Source organism: Amphiura filiformis, chromosome 15, assembly GCF_039555335.1.
Source record: "Amphiura filiformis chromosome 15, Afil_fr2py, whole genome shotgun sequence".
Taxonomy (NCBI): domain Eukaryota; kingdom Metazoa; phylum Echinodermata; class Ophiuroidea; order Amphilepidida; family Amphiuridae; genus Amphiura; species Amphiura filiformis.
The window spans coordinates 57628725-57643156 of NC_092642.1; the positions used below are offsets into that span (position 1 = coordinate 57628725).

General features: G+C 37.4%; 1 protein-coding gene across 1 annotated transcript in view; it reads left to right on the forward strand.

Moving 5' to 3' along the window:
- Positions 1 to 9760, forward strand: part of LOC140172020 (uncharacterized) — a 41370-nt gene extending 31610 nt beyond the window's left edge. The window contains exon 17 of the mRNA XM_072195368.1: positions 1765 to 9760. Within this exon, the coding sequence (XP_072051469.1) occupies positions 1765 to 2213 (449 nt within the window). The 3' untranslated portion in view covers positions 2214 to 9760. The remainder of the gene's footprint in view (positions 1 to 1764) is intronic.
- The last annotated feature ends 4672 nt before the right edge of the window (positions 9761 to 14432 follow it).

Below are 14432 nucleotides of genomic sequence, written 5' to 3' on the forward strand. Positions count from 1 at the left end.
GAGAAACTTGCACCAAAAATGGTCAAAAAATGCAAAATTTTCAAAAAAATCATAAAAAACCCTGATTTTCACCCAAATTTCAAATATTTTTGGTGAAGTTGGTCAAAATGAAAAAAAATGAAAAAACGGTCCCTAGATATTTTTATCTTATTTCTAAAAATTAATAAAAAAAAATTTGGCCAAATAATTTTTTTTGTTACGTTACATTTAAAATTTGGGCCAAAAAACCTGTTTTTGGGATTTTCTCCAAAAATGAGCATTTTGGCCCAAATTTGACCTCACAGATGAATTCATCAAGTCATTTCCATTCTAAAAATGTATACTTTTATATTCTTTAGACTAATAATTTAGCAGTTATGAGGCCCGAAAGTTTTCATAATTCCAGGTTCAGACCAACCTTAAAGGCTTAATGTACGATTTCCTTCAAATTTTAAATTTGTCATTATATACTCAAAATGCTGAAATAAAACTAGTTATAATGATCGGGAATGGTTTCTGTCCATTTTGAGCTGAAATAACGAGGTAACGTGAAAGAAACACTGCTTGTTATTTTGGCCGTTTAACACACAGTTCTATGGGCGGACATAAAGTCATAATTTCTTGAATTATGACTTTATGTCGAACTTTGCTCTGTTTACCTACAAACACAATAAATTTGGCTGATTCCATTTAGGTGCAAGTTGTGACATGTGTAAACATTACAAATATGCAAAAAAATCAGGTTTGAAAAAAAAAATAACCAAATTCATATTATAAGATCGTACATTATGACTTTAAAGAGCAGGGGTTCTCAACTAAATTGCTTTAAGTGCCTCTTTTAAATGCAGAGAATTCTAAAGCACCACTTTATCATGGACTCGCTTCTGGTGGGGCAACTCCCCAGCCCCCCCCATCACAAGAAGCTCTTGGATTTGAACTTTTTTTTATGGCTTAGGATAGCTGTCTTTGGACATCATTTCTTGATTAATCAAGGTACAAAAACATCCTTTTTCTCCTTAGTAGTCAAAATTTGGAATGTGGCACGCACGCTACCAGTTGTGGATCCCTGATATAGAAGTACTGTTTTTCAACATTACAAAGCTTAGATATGAACAATAACATTATGTTGTTAATTTTCATAATGTGACAATATATCAGAAATAGAAAGTAAAATATTAGATAATGCAAACCAATTTGAATGAATAGAATAGAATGAATGCAAGCAATCTTGTACAAGTTTTGTGCTCTCATATTGGTTATCACTGTTGATCATGTACTAACACATTTCCTGTTTTTGTTTATTTTCTCTGTTCTCTTGCATGTGCGGCTTGCTACTGGTCCACGACACTCTGTGTGTGTCTGTGCATCGTCTGGTTCACGGTATCTACATTTTATTTACAAACAAACAAATACAAATTAACTTCTGTTCTCTTTCTCTCCCACAATCAATTAATTTTGCCATTTTCTCTTTATGCCAACCATTCAATACAATATATTTTTAATCGGATTGCAAAATTCTTCCAAATTTTTTCTATTTTGGACACACACAAAAAAAATCATTTTCACTTCATGTTCTGCTAAAACAAATAATTTTTATTAACTTTTTTTGTAAATTGCTGAAAATAATCCAATTCAAAATTGATCTAAATATTTGAAAATAAAACTTTATTTTGTGAATTTGATTATTTATTATTTTCATCATTAAATTTCTATTCATTAATATCTGAATAATATTTCATATTTATAACATCCAAAATTAAACCCAAATCTGATTATAAATAACAGCAAAACTAGGTAGAGCGCCCTCTCCTGATGAACCCAAACAAAAGCGAATGAAAGGACTGGTGTCATATGATGGTGATTCGGATGAGGACGATGATTTGCACAGAAGCTCTCCTCAGAATGTCCATCACCCTATGTATCAGAGCAGTCCCCCTCCATTTTCAGGTATGCAGGGTCCCTCATATAGAACTCCTCTTCAACAACACATGGCACCCTCCGTTTCAGTTTCGTCAGCACCATACTCGTTACCAGGCAAACCAGAGATGTATTATTCGGGTCCGGAGGCCCAGTATAGCCAAAGTGTAGTACAGCAACAGGCTAATAGTGGTGGCGGTGGTGGTGAGTATGGAGGACCGCCACAGAGACTATATCCACCACATTCACAAAGGGAAGCGATCCCACCACAGACGTCACAACATCAGCAGGCTAAATCACAGTATTGGATGCAGTGATTATGACTCATAAAACCTGCGAACAGTGAGAAAGATTGCCAAATGGGTGAACTAGTAACATTGTGGAACCAAACAGACATTTTTTCCCTCATTCTGGTTTCTCCCTGTTTTCTATAGGATGGAAGGAAGTACAACAAAATTTTACAAAGGTTTGATTTTTTTAATTTCAGGTTGTAATATTTGTAGGGTCAACATTGGAAGTGAAGAGTGCATCACCAAGCATATACCTAAATCAGGGGTGATTGTACTTTGAGGTGTAGCCCATTATAATCAGAAAGAGCATTCTGTTACCAATTCAAAACTCTTGCAAAAGCTCTAAAAACATAATTTTTTCTTCGGAATTTGGTCTACTCTTATTCACACACAATTTTATAAGCCTTCAATTTTTTGTGTGCTTTTATTCTTTTGTAATGTACGTGTATTTTTCGGTCTGCGCTGTAATGATGCTACAACACAAAACACATAAATACTAGGTTCTTCCCTTTTGAGCTTTCTGCTACAAAGTCTAAGCTATGTTGAGCTATTCAATTTGGAATCCATACACCCCCTATGGAAGACATGGCCTTAATGTCCCAGATAGGGAGTGTAGATTTCAAATGGAGTCGCCCATTCAGGTAACCTCATTTGAAATTCACACTCCCCCTTAAGCTTGTGTAAGGTTAAGGTCATGTCTTCTATAGGGGTTGTATGGATATCAACTTCAATAGCTCAGTATTTGATGAGCAAGAACTTATCAACTTGCTTTTTACAGTGTGTTGAATATTGGGGCATTGTCTACAGTGTGTTGAATTGAAACACAGTGCTCTGTATACCTAGTTTTCATGTGGCTGCAAAATTACTGGGGACCTGTTTCAAGAAGATTCACCTTGATTTCATGCAGTTTACATGTGGTAAATAATGCATGAGAGCAAATGTAAGTCTTCTTGAAATAGGCCCGGATAATATTTAGTCATCTGAAAGCATGTTATCGCCCTCTGATTCATAAGTTGCATCTTAGAGTAAAATCACCACTTATTTAGGCATATGTCCGCTGACTTCATGGCACTACACTCTCAACTAAATACAGCTCATCTTTCAAGTGATATTTAGTTGCGAGTGCAGGGCATGAAATGGTGTGGTGTATCTGATGTACATTTTTATGTTTGTATATTCTTGTACAGTAAGAATATTTCTTTGTAATATAGTATACAGGAGTAATAATTGAAGATGATTTGGAAGTCATTTTCAAGGTTCAATAACTTGAGCAGCATTGGGCTTGTCACAAGTAGGAAATTTGAGCCAAAATGGTCATGTATAAAGTGACATAGTTCATTCATCTCTATTTAACATTCATTGTTGTGGCATATGAGTTTTTGGTACCCAACATTTAAAGGGTCATTCTATGAATGTACAAACATCTGAAGGCTCAAGAACTGTGTCCTGATAGTTGAGATTGAATTGTGGAACGCAGAAGAGTACACAACCATATTCCTGTTGCTGCTGACACCAGAGGTACAGACACTGCTACCCAGTACAGTACAAATCTAGTACCAGTGTGTGTACTATACATGATCCTGATGTGTGTACCCACTCACATAGCTGGGCAGCCGGTTACTTCTGGGGGTAACAGCAATAGAAATCTGGTATTGTAAATTAAGTACCAAGGACAGTGTATGTGATTTACCAAGCAGCGTTCGAAATAGGGCCGGCCATTGGCCTGTAACTTTTTGGCCTGGCCGGTAACTTTTCTGACTGGCATCTAGTTGCTGGCCGGTAACTTTTTAAGGTCAAGCCCGGCTGGCCTGTAACTTTTTGAGGCATATTTCGAACACTGTTACCAAGGACAGTGTATGTCAATTTTTAATGACACACATTTGTCAATGTAGGCATTGGAGGTTCCTGCATTTTTCAGAAACTATCATCAAATTGAATTGATTTCTGCGATGCTCGGTTGAATTGTGTCCTTTGATATAGGATGCTGGAGGTACATGTATACACTATATTGGTATTGGAATCCATGATTGAATCACATCCCTGTAGGCCTTGCTGCCTGATATTATAATATCATTGAGGTAATCGCAGCATTTTCTTTGAATGTGTGCAATGAGGGATGCAAATAATAGACAAGATGCAGTGACGTACTACAGGTCTTTCAAAAAATGTGTGGCCATCATTGCGTGTACACATGCATGTTATCCAGGAGTGTGATTGGTCAGTTCACCAAAGATTCCAGCTATGCCGTATGGATGTGTGTTGCTGCCGTGTAATTGCTTGTGTTCTGAGCTGTTCCACGATGGACGCAAATTAGTTTGAAGACCTGTAGGATGGAATCTTGCATTTGTGTCATATACAAAATGTAACCTTTGACCTCAATGAGCTGCTGCACGAAACAAACAAATTGAGAAGCTAATTACTCTGATAAGCCAACTACTGGCTGGATTTTCAGCATTTCACCTCAGACCTGGCATTGGGCTATTCTAGTTGAAATCCATACACTTGTATGGGTGACATGATCTTATCAGGGGTGTAGATTTCAAATGGTGGAATTTACACTCCCTGTGTGAAAGATGGAGGTCATCCATAGGGGTGTATGGATTTCAACTGCAATAGTCCATTTACACATTCATAAGGTTAGGTCTTTACTTTGGATAAATTTGATTGTATTAATTAATTGTGCCATTTGATACAAATTCTTCTTCATATTTTCTTCATGATTATTCATGAGAGAAGGCGTTCAGATTTTATATATTGAAAATACTGTTTAAAGTATTTAATAATTGAAGACATTAATCTTCATTGTGTAGAAAAGATTTCCAACTTTGTAGTGAAATAAATTCCTAGCCAGGCTGCTTGTAATTTTGGCTGTGTAGATGTCGAAATCTAAATTTTAATCCGATCATATTTCTTGAAATCAAATTGATGGAGTATCAATTAATAAATATGGTTCAAAACTGTTAGTAATTCCAACCAACAGTATTGAATGAGTGGGGATGAATAGTGACCATTTCATTATTTCTAAGAAACACACAAATTCTCTGTAGTGTTATTCTGATATTCAATTTTCTACTGATAATTGGTAAGCTAATTAATTGATAAAATTACAATAATAATGAATTTGATCAAACCGCTAAGAAGCAGTTAGAGCATTCTACCATCTAGAGGTAGTGACGTTAGTGCTTTGATGTGATTGCACCACAAGTGTGCCGAGACAAGCCATCCTTTACATACATTTGTATACGTTGTGCGGGATTAAGTTAGCGAGTGTTATTAGGTTTATAGCGAGTGTGATTCAGTACTGCGACTAGTTAAATAATTAGTCACAGTGGTATGATATGATACGAGAAATTTTCATGCACTCTACCCCATACCGGGCTCAGCCTTAGGTTTCACCTAGTATGGGGCTTTGTGCATGCTAATTCCCCATAGCATACCTCCATTTCACACAATAACTAATATTACATTTGTATATCCTTCAATAATAGATTATTGTTCATTGATTGGTTACAAGTGTTGCATGATCACAAATGAATTTATTATTTGGCCACCTCTGACCTAATCATACTCTAGAGATTATTAGGAGATGTGTGTAGTACACCCGAATAGTACAGTAAAACCTCATTATAACGAAATCTGATACAAGAAAAAAACCCAGTTATAAAGAAGTATTTTCCAGAACCAAGATACAAAATTCTTTTGTTATTTATTGTTTTTACAACCCTGATATAACGAAATTTGGATATAAAGAACTAATTTCTCTGTCCCTGACAGCTTCGTTATAATGAGTTTCCACTGTAGATTTGTTTCCTTACGAAATTCCTCCTCAAGTACTCGGTTAAATTCGGAATACGCTAGCTTAAGATTAAATATGTTATCACTAATAAATGAATATGCACCTCTTACAATGATAATAATAAAATGAACCCAGATTCAACATCTGAGATCACAGTCTCGGAAAAGGAACAATTAATTTCAACTGCTAATTGGAGACAAATTAATGTGAAAATCTTTCTCACATTTACAATACATTATTTATGATACAAAGAGCCAGCTTCAGAGGCGACACTTAACACAGTAAACTCAAGTAAAACATGTGCGAGCCCCCAAACCAAGGCACAACACACACCGACACCGCCTGGCTAATAATTATTTGGTGGAGCAGAGACACTAAAATGAATACACGGGATCGATACACGTGAATTGCTATGCACGATTTTGATATCAGACGAAAATCTTGAATACTGGGTTAGAAATTGATGAATATCTCCCGCAAATGAATTTTTCTCAAGAAACCAGATGTGGTCTCATACACTTGAAAATACGTGTTGAACAGATATGATAGTCGCTAGAATGCGCTTTGAAAATTGGCCGTGCGCTTTGAAGTCAAAATCTGACCATTTTATATTGCGTTGGTCCATACCCTGTATGGACTACAGCGTGTAGTACAGCTGCACTCACTGTAGGCAGTATAAAAGTCGATGACCATTGACCTCAATGGAGTATACAAGCTTATTCACGCACAACTAAGATCAATAACCCGGCTATTGTGAGTAGCCTTAGTTATGTCCCTCGACTAATTATTAGTTCTAAAGAGCTTTAAAGGTTTGAACCAAATGGCTAATCGTGGCTGTGGATTCAACCTACCATGGCGATTCCTGCCATGAAGATATAGGGTCGAAGACACTGTGCAACATATGCCTTATATTTTAACCAATCAATGAACAAAGGATATATGAATGAAGGATATAAATCAAATGTTGTACTTCTTCTTTTGAGGCTCCCGCTTAAAACTATTGGCCCTCTGTGACATCAACTTACTATAATTGATGTCACCAAGGGCCAATAGTTTCAATCAGATGGCAGTATATACTTGTATAAATCTGCCTACTTACAACAGACAGGAATCACAATTTACTGAGACAACAGTGGGCTCTGTAGATTTTTTTAATAGCAAGCAGTTTAGGACAGTATCCTCAAGTTGGTGCTATCAATGATAGTATGTTTCTGCATGTTTATCAAGACAAGGTCAAGTCACTGGTAAGGAATGGTCTCTATTCCAGTTGAAATCCATACACCCCTGTAGTTAGTCAGGGTAGCAATAATTTTATGAGATACGGGGACAAAAGCGTCAAATTTTTTGTGGCACTTCCGTAGGTGCTCAGCATCAAATTTGGAAGGGGTCCCAAATATCGGGGCATTCTGCAGGCAGATAGAGGGCATTTTTTTAAATGGCCACCAAAAATCATGTAAAATGACTGAAAATGGGATAAGATGGTCATTTTGAGGTCCCCTATGGAAGACATAACCTTAATGTCCCACACAGGGGGTGTAGATTTCAAATGACAGTAACTCCCATTTTAAATACACACTCCCTGTGTGGAAGTCATGTCTTCCATAGGGGGTGTTTGGATTTCAACTGTAATAGCTCAGTGTCCGTGATGCATGAAACATACTGCATAAATTATGCATCGTACCAGCTTGAGGAATGGGAAGGGAACTACATTTTGTGTAGTCATGATGATGTTGGATGGTTGTAAAAAATACAATTTTTAGTAGAAGTTTATCCTTTTTGTTCCTGAGAATTTCTATCCAGAAAGTATTCACCTACAGTAAATTTCCTAATTGTTCAGAGTTACTGGCACACCATGGTGATCATCGCGCACATAGAAGAGGCAAAGTCTGTTACCATTCTACACGCTCGATGATCAGTGGGTAATTAGACCCTCTTGTTGTCATGAATATTAATTAGTCAATCAGCGTGATTGTTCGTTCATAATTTCAAACTTACGCTCGGCACACAGCATGTAACTGAACAATTAGGAAACTAAGTACACACTTATTAATAGCAAGTTTTTTGTTGCAGATCAGATGTGTTGACATCAGTACGACATAATTATTTGAGATTGACAGTGGTGGCAATGTGCACCTTAAAAGTATAATCATTGTTCCTCTTGCCTGTGCTTAAAATGTAGGACATCTTGTCACATTTTGCTGTTTTTGTCTTCCAACTGTTAAAAAACAATTTCTGCCGTAAATAAATAGTATACTGTATAATTAGCACTGTATGTAAATTGCAAGGCAGTACGAGATGGTAATAGTAAGTTGCTGTGTCACTGAAAATCACACCCTGAACAATGCGCTAGAAAATGAAGAGACTTTACAAAAACAGCGACCCAAATACGACTAAAATGGCGAGTGTATAGAGAAATGAAGTTAAATAAAATCCATATTTGAGAAATTTTACCTGTGTAAAATGAATCGTTAAAAGTGTACCCTCTGTTTAGTGAATCTTTACAGCATGTTGATAAATAAAGGCCGGCACATTCCTGAATCTAGTCAATTTGTCCCATTGCCAAAGAAAAGATACTGACGATGCTGTCTGTATCACAGATTGATGTATTCTATGGCAATGGGCCAAAACCTAATAGATATAGAGGGCGTGCCCGTTTTTGTAATATTTAGCACATTGCAGAATTATTACGATACACAGGGAAATTAAATGTGTTATAATTATGTATAAGAATCTATACATGCAACAGTATCTTTTGGCTAATTTAGTAATATTTGGTGCTGTTTTTTTATATGTTTTATTTCATAGCGCACAATTCAGGCTTTGATTTGCAGTGCATAGACTACTTCATTGGCTCATCAAGCAGGACATCTACATAAGTAAGGGTTATTGTGTTGGCCTGGTCAGGGTTGCCAAACCCGTGATTTGGTAGCCCAATTGGCAGACTTTTGATTATTTCCCCTGCAATTTCCTGTCCCATAGAAACCAATGGTTAAGACAAATATTGGGCGACTTTTGGTATTTTCCTGTCCCATGAAAACTAATGGTTGGGAGAAAAATCTAGTGACTTTTTGATTAATTGACCCATGATTTGAGCTGAAATTGTTTGGCAACCCTGTGCCTGGTAGGCAAATGGAGAGCCTATAATAATGTGATAAGCCACTGGTAATAGTAAGTTACATAACATAAAACATCATTTCCTCCCATTTCCAAAGGTAAAGTGAACAGCAACAATTACGGTGTGTACCAATTCACAGAAAGATTTAAAGTGATCAGACTCGGATAGCTTTGATTCATCAAGACGAATTAACCAATCACATTGAATTCTTTTGTATAGTAAATTATCTACGTAATGGACTCTGAAATACTGCGATACTGACCCCCACTTTTGGCAAGGTGACTTTGAATGACCCCTTTTTCACAAAATATCCATGAACGATTTCCCATTTCGGAGCAAATCAGACCAAAACGGGTGGGATATCAAATGGAATATCCCGATACCAAATAGTAATACAAGTTACCTTCTTCGCAGCGTGAGCTTCGGTTCCATATTGTACAGGAAATACTGATTGCAATTATGTTTTGTATGTTTATATATGTACATGATCTTCTTTCAGTAAGATTAATGATATTACATTAGTTGTGACATTTTCAGGTTATAATCGCTAGTAGCAGTAGGAGTGGGAATTAATGAGGCAGTGTGTTGTTATACTTGTGACAAATCTTTTGTGCGATTATCAGCTGAATAAAATATTACTTGAAGCTTTGATATAAAACTGAATTGATTTGTCAAGTGGTTTATATTTTGGGTTGTGAATCTTGTTAATAAAAACACATCACTCTCATGTACACTAAGCCAAAAGAGAAACTTTAAACACATGTCAGAAACAATCAGTTGTCTAACTGACACAACAGCAAAATGCACTGACATGGAACAGCTTCCTGGACTACATTCTCAGCCCAATAAATGGCACCCAACACAAGAAATCTGAGTAAGTGAAATAGTGTAGAACAAGACCTGTTTCTTGAAGAAAGTTTGTGTAATGCAGAAATGAGCCCAGTTCCACACTTCAACTTATACTCTTTGGAAATTGTCATCTGTGTAAAGATCTTATATGCATTCTCACAGATTTTTTGTGCTGAGTGCCAATTATTGGGCTGTGAATGTTGTCCAGGAAGCTTTTCAATGTCAATGCAAATATGCTGCTGTGTCAGTTGGACAACTGCTTGTTTACTGACATGTGTATGTATGTAATTTTGGTTCAATTTGATGCACAGAATTTTAAGATGAGACCTTGTGAAAAGTTTCTTTTTTGGCTTAGTGTAGTTTGGTAGACCCTTTATGCAATAAAGCAATCACAATGGTATAACATATGATTATGGCCATGTTGGAGGATGACAGAGGGACAGGTCTCTGGATCAATATGACAACAAATTACTCCGATGAATGTCACTTTCTGGAAAGCGTTTTAGCCCCTGTGCAAACTTTGACCCTGGATATCTATAATGAAAGACAAAGATAAAGAGAATTTATCGCGTCTGACGACATCTGTCAATCAAACTCGAGCACGGTTTGTTTACAAGTGTCGTGATGATGACTTGCTGACCACGGATTTATAACCGGGCGCCTTATTGTTAATTTTGCACCTTTCGACATGCAAACCATCTCAAAAGTTAGGTCTTTATAGCTTTCATAACCGAAGGCATGTCCACAATGCCTAGAAAAGCTGCTTTTTACCTTGTAAAAGTACGTACTTTTTCGCCATTTGCTGCTATTCCTTTTCTCCGATCAGCACCAGATAGATCAGTCTTCCTTTTACGCGCTGATTAACCTGTGTAAACCAATCAAGGATCGTAATTGACAGTGACATCAGACGCGATAAATTCTTTTTATCTCTGTCTTTAATTATAGGGGTGCCCATTGGGCGCCTGATAGATTCTTCAACAAAAAAGCAAAAAATGCTAGTCATACCCAACTTCTTGAGACCTTGCCTGTAATAGTATTCTTGTTGGTCTACCCGATAAGGATATCTCTAAACTACAGCGTGTCCAAAACATGGCTGCCCGTGTAGTAACCCTCACCAGGAAATCAGACCAGATAACCCCTGTCTTGTACAAACTCCACTGGCTTCCAGTAAGAGAAAGGATTGTTTATAAAATTCTTCTGTTGACATTCAAGATACTCAACGGTGAAGCTCCCCGCATATCTCTCTAATCTTGTGTCGTGCTACATTCCATCAAGGACCTTGAGATCTGCGTCACGCAATCTGCTGTCTGAAATTCCCAGCAAGACTGTAACATACGGAAGGTGCTTCTCGGTTGTAGCGCCCAAGTTCTGGAATTCCCTCCCCGATTCCGTCCGAAACTCTGCCACTACAGCACAACTCAAATCGCGCATGAAGACTCACCTTTTTAAATCTGTGTATGACACCAAATAACAACTCTTGCCGATGTCTTCCGCTTGTCTGTTGCAGCTCCTGTTTTTTTTTAACTTGATTTAATTGTGTATATTATTAAATTGGTTGTATATATTGCAGGGGCAGACTTAGGTTTCAGTTTTCTACTGGCCCTCTGGGCCAGTGAAACGGCAAATCTACTGGCCCTGCAATAAATTTACTGGCCCAACTTTTTCAATATGTTCTACTGCAAAAAGTGCAAATAAAGAAGCACGGTCCCATGCCCCTAACCAGGGGGCAGGTGGTGAACACCGCATCGCAAAATGCCAAAAAAAAGTCCCCTATTTTGACCCAAAAAGTCCCATTCACGAGCGTAGCACGCAAAAAATAGAGGTTTTCAGTCCTTGTCGGTCAAAAAAGGTCCAAATTTTGAACAAAAATCCACTTTTTAAAAATCCTGTACGTTCCAATGCGACTTTTAAAGTTAGAGACTACCAGTTACTAAACTTGACACATGTTACTTGTGTGTTAACATTATTTTATTCTATGCCACCATGGACCCTAAAAATCTTTTTCCAGGATCTATGGTGCCACTTTCATTCAAGCAAACCTGCACATTTTTAATTGTTTTGTACTGAGCGTACTCAATATAGAGAGACTCATACCATGGTCACTAACACAAGTTCAGTCAGTCCTTCCTTAATTAATAAATCTATAGTTCCAAAAGTTCACAAAAGAAAAGGTTCAAAGTATGCGGTATTTGCGATATCGCTACCATCCGCATCAGATAGAGCATGAAAGAGCTTGGAAATAGTATGTAGGTACATCGCCGAAAAAAAGCGGCGATATTTCCAACTTGCTTGCAACGCAAGGATAAGAACTTGAAACGGACAAAAAATCATTAAATAAAAATATAAATTACACACAGGTGACAAGTGGGGCAGAAACTGTGTCCAATTGTGTCCATCGCTGATTATATCTTGCCTCATATATGAGTTATAACAGGATCAAAATCTAGTGGCCCGCCGGCCAGTATTGTTTGAAGTTTACTGGCCCGAGGCAAAATCAACTGGCCCCGGGCCACCGGGCCACTGCTTAAATCCGTCCCTGATATATTGCTTACCAATTTTTTAAATCAAAAATTGCTGTTTTTAAAATTATTGTTGATGTTTTTTAAATCTTGCTATGCTGTTAATGCTTTTAATCCACTGTTTCATTCCTCTGGTGTCATTTGCTCGTTTCCTGAGGCTGTTGGTTTTAAAATCATTATCGTTTATTTTGTTTGCTGTTTTATATTTTGCTTTTTCATGCTTTTTGTAGTGTAAGTTATGTGTAATTAAGTTGTTCAGCGCATAGTGACCTTTTAGTTTTATGCGCTTTATAAATGCTTTTTATTATTATTATTATTATGCCTAATACTAGTATGGGGTTGTGCAATAATTAAGCACCAACCAAGGATAACTTCTGAATGGTACAAAGTAGCTTTGTTCCCCAAACTTGTTTCAATTTTTTTATTTTTAATATTTGAATGTTCTTGTACTTCTATGCCATTTAATGAAACAATGCTAGTACAGGTTCATAATTGTTGCACAGCCCCTTACCAGAAACATCAATTCATCTTTTCGGTAAATCCCATAAGCCTTTGCGTGTAGACCTGTGGAAATCATTTAGTGAACATTGCTACTGCATGCGCATTTCAAAGTTGTGAAGTGCGCATCGGCATGGCAACATCACATGTCTACCCACAGGCTTATGGGATATACCAAAAGACCTAATGATCTAGAATTTCTAAATACCAGCTGCAAAACAAATTTATTTCCAAACACAATAGGAAGGGTAATACAACACAAAGCAGGCAGGATACTTTATAAGGTGGATATATGTTTAATATAATCATTAAAAAATTTAGTGCTCATTTGCATAGGTGATTGAAATCAATTACACAGTAGATATAAAATAATATTAAATGCATAGATATGAACTACTAAATGAATATACGTGTACATGTACTCTAGAACAATATTATGAAACCTCTACATGTGACCTGCTCCCACGAAATGAGGGGCTGGCATTTTCTTCGGAAGGGGGGGGGGGTCACAAATATGTCAGTGACCGAGTCAATTTTTATGACCCCCCTGTCGCGGGCAAAAATTTTTTACGCCCCCCCCCACCGCGGGTCGAAAAATTTTATGCCCCCCCCCCCCCCCCCTTCCAACTACACAGACTCAAGAAAAATTATTCATTGCCAGAACTAAGGCACGGAGCGCGTCAAAACTTATAAGTGAAAAAAGTGTGTGGAGCACGTTAAAACTTTTATTGTAAGTGTAAAGAAGGCGCGCGGAGCGTGTAAAAATTTTGCATAGATTGTATGCACATTTCGATTGCAAAGTTAAAGAATGCACGTGCAGCGCGCGAAAATTTTGAGTCACCAGCCCTTAATAATTCTATAACCCCCTATTTTGGGTGTTAAAAAAATTATAACCCCCCCTATTTTGGGTCTGAAAATTCTATGACCCCCCAGTATTTTTGGGACTCCCCCCTCCCGAAGAAAATGCCAGCCCCCTGAGTGTAAAGTTGGTAGTTTCGAGACCATGTTTGACACACATTGTGTTCATGCCAGAACGGGCACAACATGCACAATTTAGGGTATTCACAAAGAACCTACGTCTACTGGCTTGAACATGTGTGCATCAAACAAAGAACATCAACTCAGCAGCCAGGAGGTCTTGAAACTACCAATTTGCAAATTTACGCTCATTTTGTGCTTCAGGTCACATGGTAGGAATAAAGTGATTTTGAAGTACAGCTTAGAAAAGGGGAGGGTTGGTTATGAGTCTGAGCCAAATACCAAAAAATAAGGCGGTTCATAACCGTAAGACCCCCTGGCCCACACGGCTGTACCTAAATGTTGTAACAACCATTCCTTTTGAATTTGAGCTCGATTGGACCAATCTTGAAATTTGACCTCTGTCCCTTAAACTTTGACTTTGGGTCATAAATATTTTAAACATGTTTAGAATGTGATCATTCCTGTTGAATTTGAGCTTGATTGGACCA